Genomic DNA, 21,097 nt, shown 5'->3' with positions numbered 1-21,097 from the left:
CATGAAGGGTCTCCAGCATGATGAGACTCACGGAAAACAATGTGAGTGAGTGAGAACAATCACAAAGACAATTATGCAGTGTTCCATGCAACATTCAACTCCTGTTTTAAATGGCCTGTGACTATCAATTCTAATGCAGAGCAAACTAGTCACGACCACATCATGCCCCACATACAAATTCTGCAGGACGCATATGACAATCATGCCAGACACAGCTGTATAACATCTTGAAGGACACCTCATGCCATGCGAGAACCATGCCTTAACTTGGTAGTATTGTAAGAACGTCAGTATAATGGGCAAAATGAGATCCCAGATGTCGCCTGTACTGTTCAGCATTCTCTCAACAAACACACGACATGTATGACCACTGCAGGCTTGGTCACCCCACTCACACATCTGTTAGCCAGGATATAGTTGTGTACACTGCTACCTGATTCACTGTAGTATGTGCCACTCTTTGGTCAACTCACAAACAACCATAGCTAATGCCTAGCCAGAATCTAATATAATCCATGAACAAGAATTTGTGCCATTCAGAAATTTGGTTGCTTCTTTTACTACATAATTTAAGACAAGATAAATTGTGGTGAGGTGAGGAAGGAACCCTAAAAATAAGCTACCTTCCTCCTGGTCAAGTTCATACCAAACAGTACCTGACAGTCTGGATGCAACACTCACCATCACTCATGGTGCATCTGCTACATAATACGAGTACATAGTGGACAATAAGTTTATGTGGTGGTTTTAATGTTTATGAGAGTATGGGACTTCATTCCATCAGATATCAGTCTCTTCATTTGTAATCGCAACATGCTACTGATCTGTTTATTTTGTCATTTTCATATGTGGAGTTCAATTATATCACTGCATATTGAAGAAATGGTTGTGTGAATAACACTTGTGCAAGTGTTTTAGTTAAATCCAAACTACAGGTACTTATTAAAAAATTTTCTGATCAGAATATAGACTTATAATGTTTGAAAAAGTTATTTCAGTTTTATTTATTTGCATCTTTGCACTTATTGTTTGCACAAAAAACTTAATTTATGAATGAATTATTTGAAACGATTCATTTTTCTGGACAATCAATGGGCTATACAACTATCATTGATGAGTGCAATATCTTTGGCAGGCAGTTGTGTTGAGTTTTAGTATCAGTTCAGTTGTAAAATTATGAGCAGGAGCTTCCTTGAGCCAGTCGTTGTTTACCACAGTGGCCAAAAGTAATAAATTGTAACTAAAACTGAATTAAATTATTTGTTTGATGAGAAAGGAGGATGTTAATTGTTAAAATAATGAGAATCACTAATCTGGCTTCAGTATACAAAACTAGAAATTAATCTGGGATTATAAAGATCTTTCATGGAAATAATTTATATACAAGGGCTATTCAGAAAGTAGGGAACATTTTGGTATTAAAAAAAAAACTAAGTACAAGAAATACATTTTATTATATACATATATTATATTACATACATTATATACATCTGACATACTATTTTTCCACATATTCACGAAACACATTGAGGCATTTATAGCAGCGGATAAGTTTTGAAAGATCTTCGTCATAAAATTCTGCCGCCTGAGACTTCAGCCAATGAGTCACACCCACCTGGAGTTCCGCATCATCATCAAAGCGCTGCGTTGCAAGCCAGTTCTTCATCTTGGGAAACAAGTGGAAGTCGCTTGGTGCAAGATCGGGGCTGTAGGGTGGATGAGGGAAATTTTCTAATTTGAATTAATTAAAGAGTTCTTTAGTGCGGTTTGCCGTGTGAGGTCGGGCATTGTCATGCAAAAACAAAATTTTGGACGTGAGCTTTCCTCTGCATTTGTTTTGAACTGCTCTTCTAAGGCTGTGCAAAGTTTGACAGTACCGGGCAGAATTTATGGTTTTTCCATGTTCGAGAAAATCAATAAGAAGCACACCTTGCCTATCCCAAAACACTGTCGGCATCAACTTCCTTGCTGACAAGGTTTGCAAACATTTTCTTGGTTTTTGGGGGGGATCTTGTGTGCCCCCACTCCACGGACTGTAATTTTGTCTCACAGTTGACGTGTTTCACCCAAGTCTCGTCACTAGTTATGATTTGATCCAGTAATGAATCACCACGTTTGTGGTAGGCCTCCAGAAATGTCATCGTTACCCTGATTCGCTGTTCTTTATAGTGCTCTGTAAGCATTTTAGGCACACATACTGCACAAAATTTGTGGTAGCCTAGCTTTTGAGTGGCAATTTCAAACAACAAAGTCCGTGAAACTTGTACAAAAGAAAGCGAAAGCTCCATCATTGTGAAGCGACGGTTTTCACGAATCGTTTCATCAACTTTAGCGACAAGATCGTATCGTCAGTCACAATGCTCGGCCGTCCGCTCTTCTCTTCATCATGAACGTTGGTTCAGCCATTTTTAAACCGAACTCACCATTCATTCATTACGTTGTTTCCGTACAGTTTGCGCAGTTCACGATAAATTTCTATAGGTTTTAGGTTTTTTGCCAACAAAAACCGTATCATAGACCGCACGTCACAACTGGCGGGATTTTCGATTGCAGCGCACATTTCAAATTCGAATATCGGAAAAACCAGACGCGCAGAGATGTTCCCGCTGCCACAGATGGATGCCGACTGAGCTGCAGAGCACGCACATACCAAAATTACGCGATCGGCGAGCGCCTAGCGGCGTCAGATGGAAACGTTCCCTACTTTCTGAATAGCCCTCGTAAAAGATAAGTAAAATATGTTGTGTTTTCTGTTCTCAAGTATCTTTTAAATCATTTCAGCATACCCATCATTCTGGTGTGAAATGCAATAAGAATTTGAGTATATGTAGTAATCTATGACAGTAGAAGAAGCATTATGTTGTCCAGGTGTGAATCTATAAATATCTGACATCTGAAATTGAGATGACTGACATGTCTTCTCGGACTATCATCACGTATGGGATAAATCTCAACCTGATGGGCAGAGTGAGTCTTCATAGGTGTCATCCAGCTTCTTGCAGCCCCACTGAAACTGAAACTGAGTCACCAGTACTGACTTTGTCAATTCCACAAGTCTACAGAGTTTAAAAAACCGAATACGAGCATTCATAGTAAATAAGTAGTTCATACAAAATCCACAGAGCCACACTAATTCTGTTCCCAACTGTTGCTATGAGTGTCGCCCCCCCCCCTCCCCCTGGGGATACGTAGTTTTAAATCACAGGTCTGGATGTGCTGATTCTTTTTTCATTTTCCACAACTGAGTGGACTCCAAAACAAACTGTGCACCTTACCTCACTTGTCATGGTAGCAGGCAGGGCTGAGAGGTTGTAGTGCCAGCCCTGGTCACAGGTGGTGACAGGTGCCTCATGCGCCCGTGCTGGCGGCCTGTGGTCACGCTGCCACTGGATGTAAGCCGCCACCAGGTCATCTGAGTATCGCTCGCAGCTGCTGTACACACCTGCATCAGGACGCCCATCCAGTGGTGAAACACACACGCATACCGATACTTTGAAGCACTATAACAAAACGTGGACAAAATCACACTCACATTCTACAGTAAACACTTTTACTTCCATCGTATGTTTCCTGGCTTCTCCATAAGACACTGGTGTTTCCTTTTGCTTTCTGCTTGCACTATCACATCTCTGAAACCATACTAGTTTAACAGATCTGTATAAAGACTATAAGAGTCAAAGGACATGAAGGGGCGGTACCAGTCGAGAAGGCAGTGAGGTAGGATACAACTCTATTCCCAATGTTATTCAATCTATACACTGAGCAAACAAAGAAGAAATTTGAAAGGGAATTTAAGTTCATGTAGGAAAAACAAAAACTTTATGGTTTTCTAATTCCTTTGTTAATTCTGTCAGATCAGTTGAGTGGATTGGATATTGCCTTGAAAAGAGGTTATAAGATGGACATTTAGTGGTAATTGAATTTGGGAAAACACGAATTACACAGAGAGAGATGGTTTTACAGACCTTTTATTTAAAACTTGATCCAGAACTTGATGTTAATAGTACATTATAACAGTAAACAAAGTTATCTAATCAGTTAATGTATAACTTAGAGTTTGTTTTAGAAATAATGTCCTACTAGAAACTCAAATACTTACAGTAAACACATACGTATTACATAAACTACTGTACGATAGTTAATTTATTTTCAGTTTTTTGTTTCTGTGAAGCACATCTGATCTCGGCAGCATACTTCTGCCATCTTTGTAGAAGCATAATGCCAGCAGGTGTCGTCACATTATGTCGCCCCCTGTAGCACAATGCAAATTCCAATGCCATCATTCCGTCACTATGACTCATTTTGTTGGCACCTACATTGTCCTCTTCCTCTCCATCATCATAATCGCTATTTCCCTCCCTCTCCATCCCCCTCCCACCCTCCCCTCCCCCTCCTTCCTCCCTCCCTGTTAATTTTTTATTTTATCCATGATATTCTTTTGATTTTTTAAATGTAATGAAACATCTGTCATAGATATCAGATTAAATGGGGGCTCATATTGCCAGGACTCAAATTATCGCGATTTTACTGTATGTTAATATCTAATATAAATTTAAACTTTAGGAAGTCTTTTCTGAAAATATTAATCTCAACTGTAGCATTGTACAGAGGCAGAACATGAATGATAAACAGTTAAACCAAGAGGAGAACAGAAGCCATTGAGATTTCTGCTACAGAAGAATAATTGACATTTGATGGATAGAATGGATTACTAATTATAATTATTATTATTATTTCTTTTTTCCTTGACTTGCTTGTGCAACCCGCCATGACTCTGTCATCTATGCCAACCTCTTCTACATTTACTACAGGGGCGGCTTCTGAGGTAGTGACACTGTGCCATGGTACCACTTGTATAAAAAGAAAAAAGAGGATCTATGCCAACTGCTCATAAAACATTGCTCCAGAGTATGTATTTTCTGATGCATTTCCCCTCGCACGCTCTCACGATAGTTAACTGAAGCTTGGAGCCAACTGCAGACTGGCACTTCTGCCCCCATAGAAGCACGATCTGCCATCTAGCGATCATGTTGGAATACACCGGGGCGCAGATTTCTTGTAATTCAGTTTTGCAATCTTTCTGCAAGTTAGTGCTAATGCATTACTTGCTCAATTAAATCGAATAGAGAAATAATGCACTTAAATATTGTTATAAATAGCTATGTGTAATTTGAATTTAATTATGCCCTTAGATTTTGAAACTAAGAGGCATTATTTCAATACTGGTATATTTCACAACAGCAGGGCTATTGCTACAAAACAAAAAAACTAACGTATTCACCAACGGTTGAGCATCAGTTTTCCAAACAAAGGTCTAGTATTTCGTTTATACTCGTTACGTTCACGTATTAGAGTTCTATACAAACACGTTGTAGTTATTGCAAGGTCAGGTAATTGATTGTATATAACTGTCTGTCAGCACAGTGTTATCTGTAAGGGAAAATTCAGTTGATTGTGAAAATAGGTTCATGAAATATCAACGTGACACACGAATAATGTGCCTAGTCTTCCATTTCTAGATAAAACTAACATTCAGCAGTAATTAGATTCGCAATATAGACAAACAATTGAGAGCCACAACAAACTTGTAGAAAAGAATAGATATATATTGAATTTGATTATAAACTGTATTCGGTTCTGCGGTGCTTTGGAACTGGCTCTCAGAGGCCACGATGAATCTGATGCCTCTCAAAATAAGGCGGTTTTTCACGAGCTAATTCAGTTCACTGCAGAACTGGATAAACATACTCAAGTTCATCTCATTCAAGCATCAGTGTTCAAAGGCATTTCTAAGACTTTTTTTGTTTTGTTATGGTTTTAGGGCGCAAAACTGCTATGGTCATTAGCGCCCAGTCTGTGACTTAGGAAAAGACAGAAATGGGAACGAAACTCAAAAAATTGGAGAAACTAAAATTAGAAGGAAAGCTTAAAAAACCACTATAGAAGGGGGTTGTTGTCCCCAAAAAGAGCTTCAAATGACTGACCTCATCTCACTGGCACTAATAAACTCGAGAACGCGATCGGCTGAGTGCGTGTCATCTGCTAAAATGGAAGATATATCATGCGACAGCTGTAGACGGACGCGTAACGGAGTAAAATAGGGGCACTCAAGTAAAAGGTGTCTTACCGTCCACAGCTGAGAGCAGTGGGGACAGAGTGGGGGAAGATCACCACTTAAAAGATGTCGATGGCTAAAAAGACGGTGCCCTATCCGGAGTCTAGTTACAATTACCTCCTCCCGACGACGCGGTCGGGAGGAAGAGGTCCAAGCACAGGGAAGAGCTTTCACGTCCCGCAATTTATTATTGGAAAGTGTCGACCAATGTGCGCGCTATAAAAGAGTAACACGACGACATAAAACACTCTGTAGATCGGCGAAGGAACTCGTGCGAATAGCTGGCCGAAGAAGAGAGACTGCAGCCTTGGACGCTATATCGGCCGCCTCATTTCCACAGATACCAACGTGTCCTGGGATCCAGAGGAACGCCACAGAGACGCCCCCCAAGTGGAGCAAGTGGAGGCAGTCCTGAATCCGGTGGACCAGAGGGTGGACAGGGTACAGAGCTTGGAGACTGAGGAGAGAGCTGAGAGAATCTGAACAGATAACATACTGTATCCACTGATGGCGACGGATGTATTCGACAGCCTGGAGAACAGTGTAAAGCTCCGCAGTATAAATCGAACACTGGTCGGGAAGCCGAAATCGATTTGGGGTGTCGCCAACAATATAGTCACTCCCTACACCAAACGATGTTTTTGAGCCATCAGTGTAAATAAATGTGGCTTCCTTCATTTGTGCACATAGAGCAGAAAATTCCCGACGATAAACAAGTGAAGGGGTACCATCCTTGGGAAACTGACAAAGGTCACGGAGCAGGCAGGTCCGGGGACGGAGCCAAGGAAGTGCTGTACGCCAAGTTGTCAAGAAGGTTTTAGGAAAGCGGAAGGAAAGAGAATGGAGCAGTTGACGGAAGCGGACTCCCAGTGGTAGTAGGGAGGAAGGGCGGCCTGCATACCTTACATCCAAGGAGGCGTCGAAAAAAATGTCATGGGCCGGATTACCAAGCATGGAAGACAGATGGCTAGCATAACGACTCAGAAGGACTTATCGCCGATTGGACAGCGGAGGTTCAGCAGTCTCAGCATAAAGGCTTTCCACAGGGCTGGTGCAAAGAGCTCCAGACACTAAACGTAATCCACGGTGGTGGATAGAGTCGAGACGCCGAAGAATAGACGGCCGAGCAGAGGAGTAACCTATGCTTCCATAGCCCAATTTCGAGAGCACTAAGGCGCGATAGAGGCGGAGAAGGACCACTCGGTCCGCTCCCCAGGAGGTACCATTCAGAACACGGAGGGTATTGAGGGATCGCAGACAGCGAGCCGAAAGATAGGAAACGTGGGAGGACCAGCACAGTTTTCTGTCAAACATAAGACCCAAGAATTTAGCGACGTCCGAAAACGGAATGTTGACAGGTCCTAGATGTAAGGAAGGTAGAAGAAACTCCTTACGACGCCAAAAATTAACCCACACGGTCTTACCGGGAGAAAGGCGGAAGCTGGTTTCGATGCTCCAAGAGTGGAGGCGATCGAGACATCCTTGAAAACGTCGTTCAAGAAGGCTGGTCCGTTGAGAGCTGTAGTAGATCGCAAAATCGTCCACAAAGAGGGAGCCCGAGACATCAGGAAGGAGACAATCCATAATTGGATTTATAGCAATGGCAAACAGTACAACACTCAGCACGGAGCTCTGGGGTACCTCGTTTTCTTGGGAGAAAGTACGGGAGAGAGTAGTGTTCACCCGCACTCTAAATGTGCGCTCTGCCATAAATTCGGAAGAAAAAGGGGCAGCCGTCCACGAAAGCCGCAAGAGAACAGTGTGCGGAGGATGCCTGTCCTCCAACAGGTATCGTATGCTCTCTCCAGATCAAAAAAATATTGCTACTGTTTGGCGTTTCCGGAGAAAATTGTTTTATAATATAAGTGGAGAGAGCAACAAGATGGTCAACTGTAGAACGATGCTTTCGGAAACCGCATTGGGCAGGTGTTAAAAGACTGCGGGACTCCAGTCACCAAGCTAAACGGCAATTCACCATACGCTCCAAAACCTTACATACACTACTCGTGAGAGAAATGGGGCGATAGCTAGAGGGGAGACGTTTGTCCTTTCCAGGTTTCGGAACAGGAACGACGATAGCTTCCCGCCATCGTCTGGGAAAAGTATTGTCGGTCCAAATTCGATTATAAAGGCGAAGGAGGTCACGCAGACTATGGGTTGATAAATGCAGCAACATTTGGATGTCGATACCATCCGGTCCTGGGGCGGAGGAGCGAGAAGAAGAGAGTGCATGTTGGAGTTCCCGCATGGAGAAAACAGTATTATAGCTTTCGCGATATTGAGAGGAGAAAGAAAGAGGTTGCACTTCCGCTGCACGTTTCTTCGGGAGAAACGCTGGTGGGTGATTTGAAGAGCTCGAAATTTCAGCAAAGTGTTGACCCAAGGAGTTAGAAATTGCGACGGGGTCCACTAATGTATCATGCGCGACAGTGACCGGGGAGGAACTGGGCGCGCCAGATAACCGTCGAATCCGACTCCAAACTTCCGAGGAGGGAGTGAAGGTGTTAAATGAGCTAATAAAGAATTTCCAGCTTGCCTTCTTGCTATCGCGGATGACGCGACGGCATCGCGCTCGGAACTGCTTATAGCGAATACAGTTGGCCAAAGTAGAATGGTGGCGGAAAACGCGAAGAGCACGTCGCCGCTCACGTATTGCGTCACGGCATGCCTCGTTCCACCAAGGAACTGGGGGAAGCTGACCAAGAAGATGAAGGAGATCAGCTCGTGCCATTGGTGTGGACAGTACAAAGAGAGAAGGTGTATCCAGATAGGGAAAGACGGACAGCGACTGCTTGGAAGGAAGTGTTTAAGGGGATTGGGTGATAATGGAGAGTATCATGGAGAAGAATCATAAGTCCTCCATGTGCTGGAGTGCCTTCAACAGAGGGGAGATCAAATCGGACAGGCTGAAAATGGGGGAGAACAAAGCGGTTGTGGGGACGCAGCTTTGTTTCCACAAGACAGAAGATGACCAGCGAGTAGGATCGTTAGAGGATCGACAATTCATCCCGATTGGCTCGAATGCCGCGGATATTCCAGTGGATAATGGACATAGGGTGAACAGAAAATGGAGGAATGTGACCAAGGTTGCCGTCAACTCAACGACTGCTCAGAACTTGCCACCGACAGCATGGAACAGCATTCAGCCGAAGGCAGAAGATCATGATCCATAGGTTGTTTAGGAGCGGCTTCTGCCACCAGCGATCGGCCGCCAGCAGTGCGCCTCGGCGACACAGAAGACGGCCGAGGGCGGTTACCGCCAGGTGGTGCTGTAGATGAGACACGCCTTGGCGGAGAAGGAGAGGAACTGGGTTTCTTATTAGCCTTCTTGGAAACATGATGTTTAGATGAAGGAGGAACTGATGGATGTGAAGTTGGGGTACGTAAAAAATCTTCACGAGCATGCTCTTTTTTCGAAGTCTTGGTGTCTGACTTTTGGGCTCGAGATTTAGCAGAACCCGATGAAGGGTGAGCCATAGAGTGAGCAGGCGAAAGTGGGGACGTTGAAAGGGCGATCTTTGCGCTGGCTGATCTGACGACCATGGCACTAAAGGTGAGATCACAAGTTTGCGTGGCCGCCTCCTTTGTTGGCCGAGGAGAGGCAAGGACAGTGCTGTATTTTCCTGTCTGAGGGACAGTGGGCTTTCGACTGACGAATAATTTTCGAGCAGCAAAGGTCGACACCTTTTCCTTCACTCTGATTTCCTGAATGAGCTTTTCGTCTTTAAAAATGGGGCAATCTCGAGAGGAAGCAGCGTGGTCACCCATACAGTTGATGCAACGAGGGGATGGAGGTGGACAAGCACCCTCATGGGCATCCTTGCCACACGTAACACATTTGGCCGGATTGGAACAGGACTGGCTGGTGTGATTGAACCGCTGACACCGATAGCAACGCATAGAGTTTGGGATGTAAGGGCGAACGGAAATTATCGCATAGCCTGCTTTGATTTTCGATGGGAGTTGAATTTTGTCAAATGTCAAGAAGACAGTACAGGTTGGAATGATGTTCGTGTCAACCCTTTTCATGACTCTATGAACAGCCGTTACGCCCTGGTCAGACAGGTAGTGTTGAATTTCCTCGTCGGACAATCCGTCGAGGGAGCACGTATAAACGACCCTACGTAATGAATTTAAAGTGTGGTGCGCTTCCACCCAGACAGGGAAGGTGTGTAGCAGTGAAGTACGCAGCAATTTTTGTGCCTGGAGGGCACTGACTGTTTCTAACAACAAGGTGCCATTTCGTAATCTGGAACAAGACTTTACAGGACCTGCAATTGCGTCGACACCTTTCTGAATAATGAAAGGGCTGACCGTGGAGAAGTCGTGACCTTCGTCAGACCGAGAAACAACAAGGAGCTGTGGCAACGATGGAAGGACTGTCTGTGGCTGAGACTCATTGAACTTACGCTTGTGAGCAGACATAGTAGAAGATGAGGAAACCATTGCGAAAGTATCCCCCATGATTACCGGCGTCTCCGATGGCGCGCTCCTTCCTTGTGGGGGCCCTCTCTGAGGGCACTCCCGCCTTAGGTGATTATTCACACGTCAGGTCACACCTCCCAAGAAACGGACGGAGGGACCAATCGGCACTTTCGGAAGGTATCAGCTCGGGTAATCACACCTCCCTGGGCCTGGCCATTACCAGGGGGTACATACGTGTCCTACCTGTCTACCCGGGGCGGAGAATTACGCGTTACCCCGTCACCGGCTATGCATGGAAATGTGTGGGTCGGCCTTAAGACACGCACAGGGAGGAAAAAAGAGAAAGGGAAAAAACAAAGGGAAAGGAAAGAAGAGAGATCTCAAATGCTGCAGTGGAGAAAAGGGCAAAGAGAAGAGGTAAGGAAAAGAGAAGGACAAAGGAAGGAAGAAGACTTGGAAGCAGAGAAAGTAAAGAATGTGTTACATTTTCGAGCGTCCATCTCCAGACGTAGCCATCTCCGGACATAGGCACAAAACATACTCCCAGAGGGGAAGAAAGGGAAGGAAAGAGGCGGAGGTGAGGGGGGGGGGGGCGAAGATGGGGGATGGGGAAGGATGCAGAGAAGGAAGGTATGCAGCCTGGAGAGGAAGGAAGGCCACATTAGCTCAGGGTCCCGTGCTCGCCACGCATTTCTAAGACTGTTCAGAATGAACAACTGCAATGCACATTGGAAGTGTACCATGATGAAGTTTGTAAAGAAATAAAACGTGCCAATTATGTTGCAATAATCGCATATGAAGGCACAGATGTGTCTTGCGAATTTCAGTTGGTTATCGTTTTGCGTTATATTGTTGAGGGAAAACCTGTTGAGCAACCAAAACCACACACTCAGACTGCTGTCCCTGGCAGAAAACTCAGTACAGCTGAACATGACAGTGGGTGAGCTCCTGGATGGAGATGGTGGAGCAGTGTCCTCAGCTGGTGCCCATGGAGATGTTCAGCTGCGCTACAGGTACCAATAGGTATCATCCCGTAGGCCAATGGTGAAGTCGTGCAGATATTTTTTCTTCTGGGTCTTAAAGATGCTAATCACGCAGTTGGCTTCCTTCTTAGATTGGGGGTTAAGGGAGGGGAGCGAACATGGCAGATGTCTGACCACACACAAAAATCATGAAACGCCTGAGACAGGAATTGAGGTCCATTTTCATATGTGAGAATAACTGGGAAACCTTCCACAGAAATTTTTTTTTGAGAGAGCCTGAACAGAGACCTTGGTAGTAGCCAAGGAGAACTGTACTACATATGGAAAACGCAAAAATGGATCCATGACAATCAGCCAAAACACATTCAGAAATGGTACACAAAATCCGCATAGATGTGTTACAGAGGCTGTATTGTTGGAGGATATGGGGAGAACAAAGCCTTGGGAGCCTAGCACACAGAGGATACGCAGCAACCAAATGCTTCAGCTCCCGGTCAATATTGAGCCGGTACACATGTCTGCGAGCCAGGCATCTGGTGGGTGAACAGTGACCGTCATGTAACAACTGTATTGCCTCGCACCACAAACTCCCACATGTAACCACCCTGGGAGCTTCATCACCCTTGGAGAGGAGGTGGATCCCTTCTAAGACCGAGAGACGATGGCACAAGAATGCTTGGTTGGTTGGTTAGTAGTGATAGGGACTAAATTGCAAGGCCGTCACTTCGTTCATGTGTTAAGTGGCAAACCAGGAATAGTCACCAAAGGAAGGAGGTAAAAGGCTAATCCTGGAAAGCCTAAGTGCAACTAACACAATAAAAAAAAGAGATAAAGCCCAGAAAAAAGACAGCACAGGCAAGTAGTTACGAGATCAGTCAAGACAAGGCATTAAAACCAAGAAATGAAAATGAATAAAGAGAATAAAGAGGTGGAAAGAGTAGAGGCCACACAAGGGATCTGTGCAAGGGCTGCAAAGGGACCCAGAGGGGGGGGGGGGGGAAGGGGAGGAGCCAGAGTGGGCCACCATAAGGCAGGCTCCACATCAGCAGTGAGGGGGATCCTCATGTCTGTGAATGTGGCCATGGGTCAGCCAAGTGTGGACAATTCAGAATCTACAGAGAACGTTGTATTCCCTGCGAGAAGCACACATCGTGCCTCATTGTCATGGTCTCCTTAATTGTCCTCAGTTAGTTTGGGGAGATTAGGGTAGACCAATCTGAATTATAGACTTCCAGCAGTCGATGGCATATAAACAACCAAAAGTTTGGTTTGCGGCCCCTATTTCCAGAATCAGCGTCTTTCATTACTGAAATCCCAACATGACTGGAGGTTCAAATGGAAACGACTGGCTGCCCAGCTTGATGGAGGTCCGAGACAAGATCCTGGATAGCCGTAACCACTGGGTGAGGAGTGTAGCACTGGTATACAGTCTGAAGGCTGCTAAGGGAGTCACTACAGATTAGGATACTCCTGACAGAGAAAGAATGAGCATGGCTAAGGGCTAATTTAATGGTCATCAATTCAGCAGTGAAGACACTGCATCTGTTTGGCAGAGTGTGGAGTTCAGTGTAGTGTGCATGTGTGTATGTAAAGCCTGTTCGTCCATCCACTGTTTAGCCATCAATGAATACCTCTTCTGAACCTGGATACTTCTCAGGGACAGCCGAGAACAGTCGGCGAAAATTCATGCAGTAAACGGAATCTTCTGGACTGAAGGACACTTCGAAACAAATCCGAGGTCGGGGCACAAGCCATGGGGGCGGATGCTATGTCTCCCTGGCCAAAGGCGACACTGGAGGAAGTTGCAGTCCCGAACAGAGACACTGGAGGCGTGCATCAATTGTAAACCCAGTTATGGTCGCTGTTGTAGGAGGTGGAGCTTCCTTCTAGGGAAAAGGACATGGTAGATGGGACATTCAGGGAATCCATGAATGCATATAACGTAATTCAGCAGGTGTTGTTGGCGCCTAACAGGTCATGGAGGGACTCTAGCCTCGACTAGTAGACTGTTCACAGGGCTAGCTTAGAAGGTTCCTGTTGCAAGTCGGACCCCACAGTGATGCATAGGTTAAAGTGAGATATAGTGGAATTTGTGAAGTTTGGTGGCGGGAGGAACAAGGCTTCAGTTATAAATACAAAATCAAATAGGGGTAATGCACGAGTAGGTTCAATAATGAAAAAAAAGTAGGAGTGCAGGTAGTCTACTACGAACAGCGCAGTGAACACATTATTGTAGCCAAGATAGACACGAAGTCCACGATTACCACAGTAGTACAAGTTTACATGCCAACTAGCTCCACAGATGACAAAGAGATTGAAGAAATGTATGATGAGATAAAAGAAATTATTCAGATAATGAAGGGAGACAAAAATTTAATAGTCCTGGGGGGACTGGAATTTAATGGTAGGAAAAGGAAGAGAAGGAAAAGTAGCAGGTGAATGTGGAATGGGATAAGGAGTGAAAGAGTAAGCTGCCTGGTAGAATTTTGCACAGAGCATAACTTAATTGCAGCTAACACTTGGTTTAAGAATCATGGAAGAAGGTCATATATGTGGAAGAGGCCTGGAGATACTGGAAGGTTTCAGATAGATTATATAATGGTAAGACAGAGATTTAGAAAGCAGGTTTTAAACTATAAGACTTTGCCAGGGGCAGATGTGGACTCTGACGACAATCTGTTGGTTATGAACTGTAGAATAAAACTGAAGAAACTGCAACAAGGTGGGAATTTGAGGAGATGGGACCTGGATAAACTCAAAGAACCGGAAGGTGTACAGAGTTGCAGAGAGGGCATTGACAATAATGGGGAAAAAAGTACAGTAGAAGAAGAATGGGTAGCTTTGAGAGATGAAATAGTGGTTTAAGAATCATGGAAGAAGGTCATATATGTGGAAGAGGCCTGGAGATACTGGAAGGTTTCAGATAGATTATATAATGGTAAGACAGAGATTTAGAAAGCAGGTTTTAAACTATAAGACTTTGCCAGGGGCAGATGTGGACTCTGACGACAATCTGTTGGTTATGAACTGTAGAATAAAACTGAAGAAACTGCAACAAGGTGGGAATTTGAGGAGATGGGACCTGGATAAACTCAAAGAACCGGAAGGTGTACAGAGTTGCAGAGAGGGCATTGACAATAATGGGGAAAAAAGTACAGTAGAAGAAGAATGGGTAGCTTTGAGAGATGAAATAGTGAAGGCAGCAGACGATCAAGTAGGTAAAATGACGAGAGCTAGTAGAAATTCTTTGGTAACACAAGAGATATTAAATTTAACTGATGAAAGGAGAAAATATAAAAATGCAGTAAATGAAGCAGGTGAATATGAATACAAACGTCTCAAAAATGAGATCGACAGGAAGTGCAAAATGGTTAAGCAAGGATGGCTAGAGGGCAAATGTAAGGATGTAGAGGCATATATCACTTGGGGTAAGACAGATAATGCCTGCAGGAAAATTAAAGAGACCTCTGGAGAAAAGAGAACCACTTGTATCAAAATCAAGAGCTCAGATGGAAAACCAGCAAGCAAAGAAGGGAAAGCAGAAAGGTGGAAGGAGTATATGGAGGCTCTATACAAAAGCAATGTACTTGAAGGCGATATTATGGAAATGGAAGAGGACATACATGGAAACTAAATGGGAGATAGGATACTGCATGAAGAATTTTACGGGGCACTGAAAGACCTAAGTCGAAACAACGCCCTGGGAGTAGACAACATTTCATTACAACTACTGGTAGCCTTGGAAGGACCAGCCCTGTCAAAACTGTACCATCTGGTGAGCAAGATGAATGAGACACGTGTAATACCCTCAGACTTCAAGAAGAATATAATAATTCCAATACCAAAGAGAGTAGGTGTTGACAGGTGTGAAACTTACCGAACTATTAGTTTAATAAGTCATGGCTGCAAAATACTAACACGAATTCTTTACAGATGAATGGGAAAACTGGTAGAAGCTGACCTCAGGGAAAATCAGTTTGGATTCTGTAGAAATGTTGGAACATGTGAGGCAATACTGACCATACGTCTTCTCTTAGAAGATAAATTAAGGTAGGCAAACCTCCTTTTTGAGCCTTTTTAGACTTAGAGAAAGTTTTTGACAATGTTGAGTGGAATACTCTATGTCAAATTTTGAAAGTGGCAGGAGTCAGATACAGGCAATTTACAATTTGTACAGAAACCAGATGGCAGTTATAGGAATCAAGGGGCATGAAAGGGAAGCAGTGGTTGGGAAGGGAGTGAGACCGGGTTGTAGCCTGTCCCCAATGTTATTCAATCTGTATATTGAGCAAGCAGTACGGGAAACAAAAGAAAAATTCGGAGTAGGTATTAAAATCCATGGAGAGGAAACAAAAACTTTGAGGTTTGCTGATGACATTGTAATTCTGTCAGTGACAGCAAAGGACGTGGAAGAGCAGCTGAACAGAATGGACAGTGTCTTGCATGGAGGATATAAGATGGACATCAACAAAAGCATAACGAGGATAATGGAAAGTGGTCGAATTAAATCAAGTGACGCTGAGCCAATTAGATTAGGAAATGAGGCACTTAAAGTAGTAGATGAGTTTTGTTATCTGGGGAGCAAAATAACTGATGATGGTCGAAGTAAAGAGGATATAAAATATAGACTGGCAATGGCAGGGAAAGCATTTCTGACGAACAAAAAATTTGTTGATATCAAGTACAGATTTAAATGCCAGGAAGTCTTTTCTGAAAGTATTTGTATGGAGGCTAGCCATATAGGGAAGTGAAACATGGACAATAAATATGTTAGACAAGAAGGGAATAGAAGCTTTTGAAATGTGGTGCTACAGAAGAATGCTGAAGATTAGATGGGTAGATCACGTAACTAATGAGGAGGTACTGAACAGAATTGGGGAGAAGAGGAATCTGTGGCATAACTTGACTAGAAGAAGGGGTCAGTTGGTAGGACATGTTCTGAGGCATCAAGGTATCACCAATTTAGTAATGGAGGGCAGTGTGGTGGGTAAAAATCGTAGAGGGAGACAAAGAGATGAATACACTAAGCAGATTCAGAAGGATTTAGGTAGCAGCAGTTACTTGGAGATGAAGAAGCTTGCACAGGATTGAGTAGCGTGGAGAGCTACATCAAATCAGTCTCTGGAATGAGACAACAACAACTTCCGGAATGCTAAGGATGACACTGAAACATATGCGATACTCCCTTAGTGAAGACTGGACTGAATCATGGCTTTGTAGAGCTGCAAAAAGATAGAGCAATCTGCACCCCAGCTAGTGTTACTGAGGCAGCAAAGTGTGTTGAGGAGTTGCCAGCACTTTCACTGAAGTTGGCGAAGGTGGGCAAGCCATGTCAGCCATCGAAGACCAGTAACAAAAAGCGGTGCATCTCAACTACAAGAAGTAATCGATGGTCTAGGAGGTAAAGCTCTTGGTGTGAGTGGACAGTACGACAGTGACAGAAGTGCATGAAACAAGTCTTGGTGGCTGAAAACCGAAAGCCCTGGATGAGAGTCCATGCATGCACGTTTCGTATGATGCCCTTTAGACAAGTCTCGACAACAACCATACTAGAGGCGCAAAAATAAAAGCAAAAATCGTCAACATATAAGGAGGACAATTCCGAAATCCGCACGGATACCGCTAGACCATTGATGGGCACTGAAAAGAGGGAGATACTCAATACAGAGCCCTGCTGGACCCTGTTCTCTTGGATATCAGGGGTACTAAGTGAAGAGCGAGCTGGAACTTGGAATATACAGTGTGACAGGAAGTTCTTGACAAAAACTGAGAGTGTACCCCGGAGACCATACTCATATATTGTAGCAAGGATGTGGTGACACCATGTCGTGTCACAAGCCTTCTGTAAGGCGAAAAAGACAGTGATGAGTTGCTGATGACGTGCAAAAGCCGTCCTGATGGTGGATTCCAGGTGAACCAAATTATCAGCAGAGGAACAGCTTTTGCGAAAACTGCCCTGAGATGCAGTGAACAGTCACTGAGACTCAAGGAACCAACACAGCTGCTTGCTCACCATGCGTTTGAGCAACTTACAGAGAACATCGGTAAGACTGCTTGGGCGATAACTATCCATCTCAAGTAGGTTCTTAGCCTGCTTCAGCACCGGAACTATAGCGCTTTCTCGCCAGTGCGAAGGGAACTCATCCTTGTTCCAGATCAGATTTAAGAGGGCAGGGATGCGACGCTGACAATCCACTGGGAGATGTCTCAGCAGTTGTTTGTGGATGCGGTTTGGTCCTGGGGCTAATCAGGGCAATGGGTTACGGCACTAACGAGTTCCCATTCACTGAATGGAGCATTGTGTGGCTGCAGTTGGCAGGTAGTAAAATATAAGCGAATTCGCTCCACCCGCCATTTTATGAGTTGAAAGGCAAGGTGATAGTCCTCAGATGCAGATGCACGAGTGTAATGCTCAGTAAAATGCTCGGCAAAACCGTCTGGATCAGTATAAATGGCACCATCTAAGGAAAATCGTTGTAAGTCTTCAGAGGACTGGAAGCCATAGAGTTGTCTGATCTTTGCCCATACCTGTGATGGAGAGGTACATGATCCAATGGTGGAGATGTACCATTCCCAAGATTCTTGCTTTCATCGTTTATGAGGTAGCAAACACATGCACAGAACAATTTAAAGCCAATGAGGTGCTCCAGTGAAGGGTGCCACTTATGGCATTGTAGAGCTTGTCTACGATCTCTAATGGCCACAATGATCTCTGGGATCCGCCAAGGTACCGTCTCCCAATGCAGGCGTTGGGGGGAGGGGTGCCAAGGAAGAGGGATGGCTGCCATTGTATGCTGAACAGCTGCTTCGATACTGCCCTTCAATGGGGAGGTGAACCCACCCCAGTCAGCATTACAGACGACTCATCTGGGCGCAATGCTTAACGAGGGACAGAAGTTTGGGAAGTAGTCTCTACCATCTCCAGTGGGTAGATGGTAGAAGACCAGGCCTGAAAAAGGAACACTAAATAAATAAAAAAAACCGCGATTACGACTGTTTTCTTAATACTAAGTTAATTTTATATCAATCGCTGTTACTCCACAACCATGTTTTCCAAACCTCTGAAAAAGGAGAGATCAGTGGACGAATAAGTTCCATTTGCCACACTGAAGTGTGTGGAGGCACCAGAGTTCAAGACACTAAGATCGAGCTGTGCCAGTAAAGTTTTGGTGTCTTTACCATGGCCAGTGATCGTTTTTCCACTCCACATAGGATTGTGGGCATTGAAGTCCTGCAAGGCTAGGAAATATAGGGAGGAGTGAGCCCAGAGAGTAATCAGATAGTACATCCTGGGACATGACATTATTAGGAGGGAAATAAACAATGGTAGAATCCTTATGTGCCCTTACCCGAGCAGCCACTGCCTCCAATGATGTATCTAGATGTACTAGGGCACTGTATGTAGACTCCAGCACGTGTGTACAAACTCCACCTGATACCCTCTCATAATTGGTTGTTGTTGTATCTGGATCCTGTTCCAGCTACTGCCTGGTTTGGGTTGTTACCATGGGATTTTTTGTCAATGTTAGTTTCAGAGGGTGGCCGGATGCCCTTCTTGTCGCCACCCCATACCCCCCCCCCCCAGGACGAAAGTAGTGTACCCCAGCTGTCTGCATCGAGTGTAAACTGTGAAACAGTGCAAACATGTTTCAAATGTCTGTCCAGCCTGGTATTCACCTAGGGGGATGTAGAAAACCGCATAAAAACCACATCCAGGCTGGACAGCACACCAGCCCATCATTGTTAATCCGCCAAGTGGATTCAATTCGGGGCCGGTGCGCCTGCCCAAGTCCAGGAAGCAGCGTTTTAGTGCTCTCGGCTAACCTGGCAAGTTTTCATAGTCCCTACAATTTTTAAAATAACGTCAGGAGCTATAAAGGGCAGGGGCTGGAAATCATTGATCCTGGGTGGCAATAAAGAATGCAGGGTATGTGCTTAAAAGCCACCGTAGTTCAGCTATGTGGTAGAAATTGCATTACAATTCCACTAGAGAATTAGACTCTGAATACTGTGGGGGCATGTAGCGACCACGGTATGAGGGCATGTTATGACCCAGGGTCATGTACTGCCACTGGTTGAGATGTCGGGGGATCCACTGACATACGTTCTGTGTCACATTGCCTTGGGAGATCTGGTGCCTCAGGGGCCACCAAGATCGCCACCTTGGGCATAGAAGGGGTAAATGCAGACTCCAATGGTGTGGGGCCTACTGGAGTTTCCTTAATCTTAGAGGATTTCTTTATGTCCTTCTTGTTCTTCTTCTCCTTAGAAGTCAAGGACTGAGAAGGTTTCCCTGTATTGGTTTCAGGGACAGAAGAAGAACGAGCAGCCTGATCGCCAGGAGCCTGTGGTTATTTCAGCCACTGGCTGGTGTCTGACTGTGGACCAGCAGGACCTCTTTCTAGCTAGAGAAGACAAGGAAGATGAGATGCCTCTGGCTGGTGGATGGGGACCTGTGTCCCCGGCAGGTATCTGCAAGAGGCGCAACACAGGAAGGTACCATCAACAGAGAAGGTGGTGACGTTGCAACTGCAGCATAAGATTGTGTCATTTGTCTGATATTTAGATACTCATATTTTTTTCTGGTCTCTTGCTATGTGAGATTGTCCAGGGTCTTATAGCCTGGAGTTTTTTCTCACACTGAAAAACAGACCAATCTGGTGAACTGGGAGAGCTCGCTGTGGGGGGAGGGGTGCAAGGAATGTTCACGTTCAGTAGACATCCACAATCCTAGCAGACAGTGGTAGCAGTGCGACAGGAAGACATAAGTCCAAACTTCACACATCTGATGTAGTTCGTGGGAGGAGGAACATAGTGTTTCACTTCACACTGGCAGACCACACCTTGACCTTCTCAGGCAACGTATCACCCTCGAAAGGCAAAATGGAGGCCCCATAGGAACTGTTTTCCCTTGGTCCCCTATGGGTGTGACAGATGAAGTGCACACCCTGCAGCTCTAAGTTGGCCCACAGTTCATTGTCAGATTGCTGAAGAAGATCTCAGTGAAAGATGGCATGCTGGATGATACTGAGACTCGTATTTGGAGTGGCATTCATGGGAATGTCACATAACTTTTCACAGGAGTGCAGCGCCTGTGACTGGCTCTTGATATTGGAGATGGCTGCAGCTTCCCGCTACACGTCCTCAACGTTTTCCACAAAAACTAAACGCTTTGTGGCCAAAACGGTGTCTCCATCAGTCCTGGTACAGACCACGTATTAAGGGGAGAATTTTGCTCTTTGTCATTTAGCGCTGTGTTCTCCCTCCACCCCCCCCCCCCAACCCCCACCATACCGTGACAAGGGAAGGGATGCTTTTGCCTTCATGTATTATTTTGCATCAAAGGTAGTACAATTCCTTCATTTCATTTACTTTGTGCTCCCCAATTTTAATGTTAAATTTATCACTAATCTCATGTATGCTTCTTTTCATCAATGTCAAAACATGTTCTGTTCTGGTCCAACCAGCTAGCCGTGTGTTGTGCTTCTTCCAGAGCAGGAAGGCATGCCAGTCCCCAGCATAAATCCGCCCAGTGGATTAGTGTGAGGTCCAGTGTGCCAGCCAGCCTGTGAAT

General features: G+C 44.8%; 1 protein-coding gene across 1 annotated transcript in view; it reads right to left on the bottom strand.

Annotated features, from left to right (window-relative positions):
- LOC126416305 (solute carrier family 22 member 1-like) overlaps positions 1–21,097 on the bottom strand; it is a 253,100-nt gene that overhangs the window by 104,906 nt on the left and 127,097 nt on the right. Inside the window, exon 3 of the mRNA XM_050083965.1 lies at positions 3,276–3,442. Within this exon, the coding sequence (XP_049939922.1) occupies positions 3,276–3,442 (167 nt within the window). The remainder of the gene's footprint in view (positions 1–3,275; positions 3,443–21,097) is intronic.

The sequence above is a fragment of the Schistocerca serialis genome, chromosome 8, assembly GCF_023864345.2.
Source record: "Schistocerca serialis cubense isolate TAMUIC-IGC-003099 chromosome 8, iqSchSeri2.2, whole genome shotgun sequence".
In the NCBI taxonomy this organism is placed as follows: domain Eukaryota; kingdom Metazoa; phylum Arthropoda; class Insecta; order Orthoptera; family Acrididae; genus Schistocerca; species Schistocerca serialis.
This window is presented reverse-complemented; position numbering and strand designations above follow the sequence as displayed.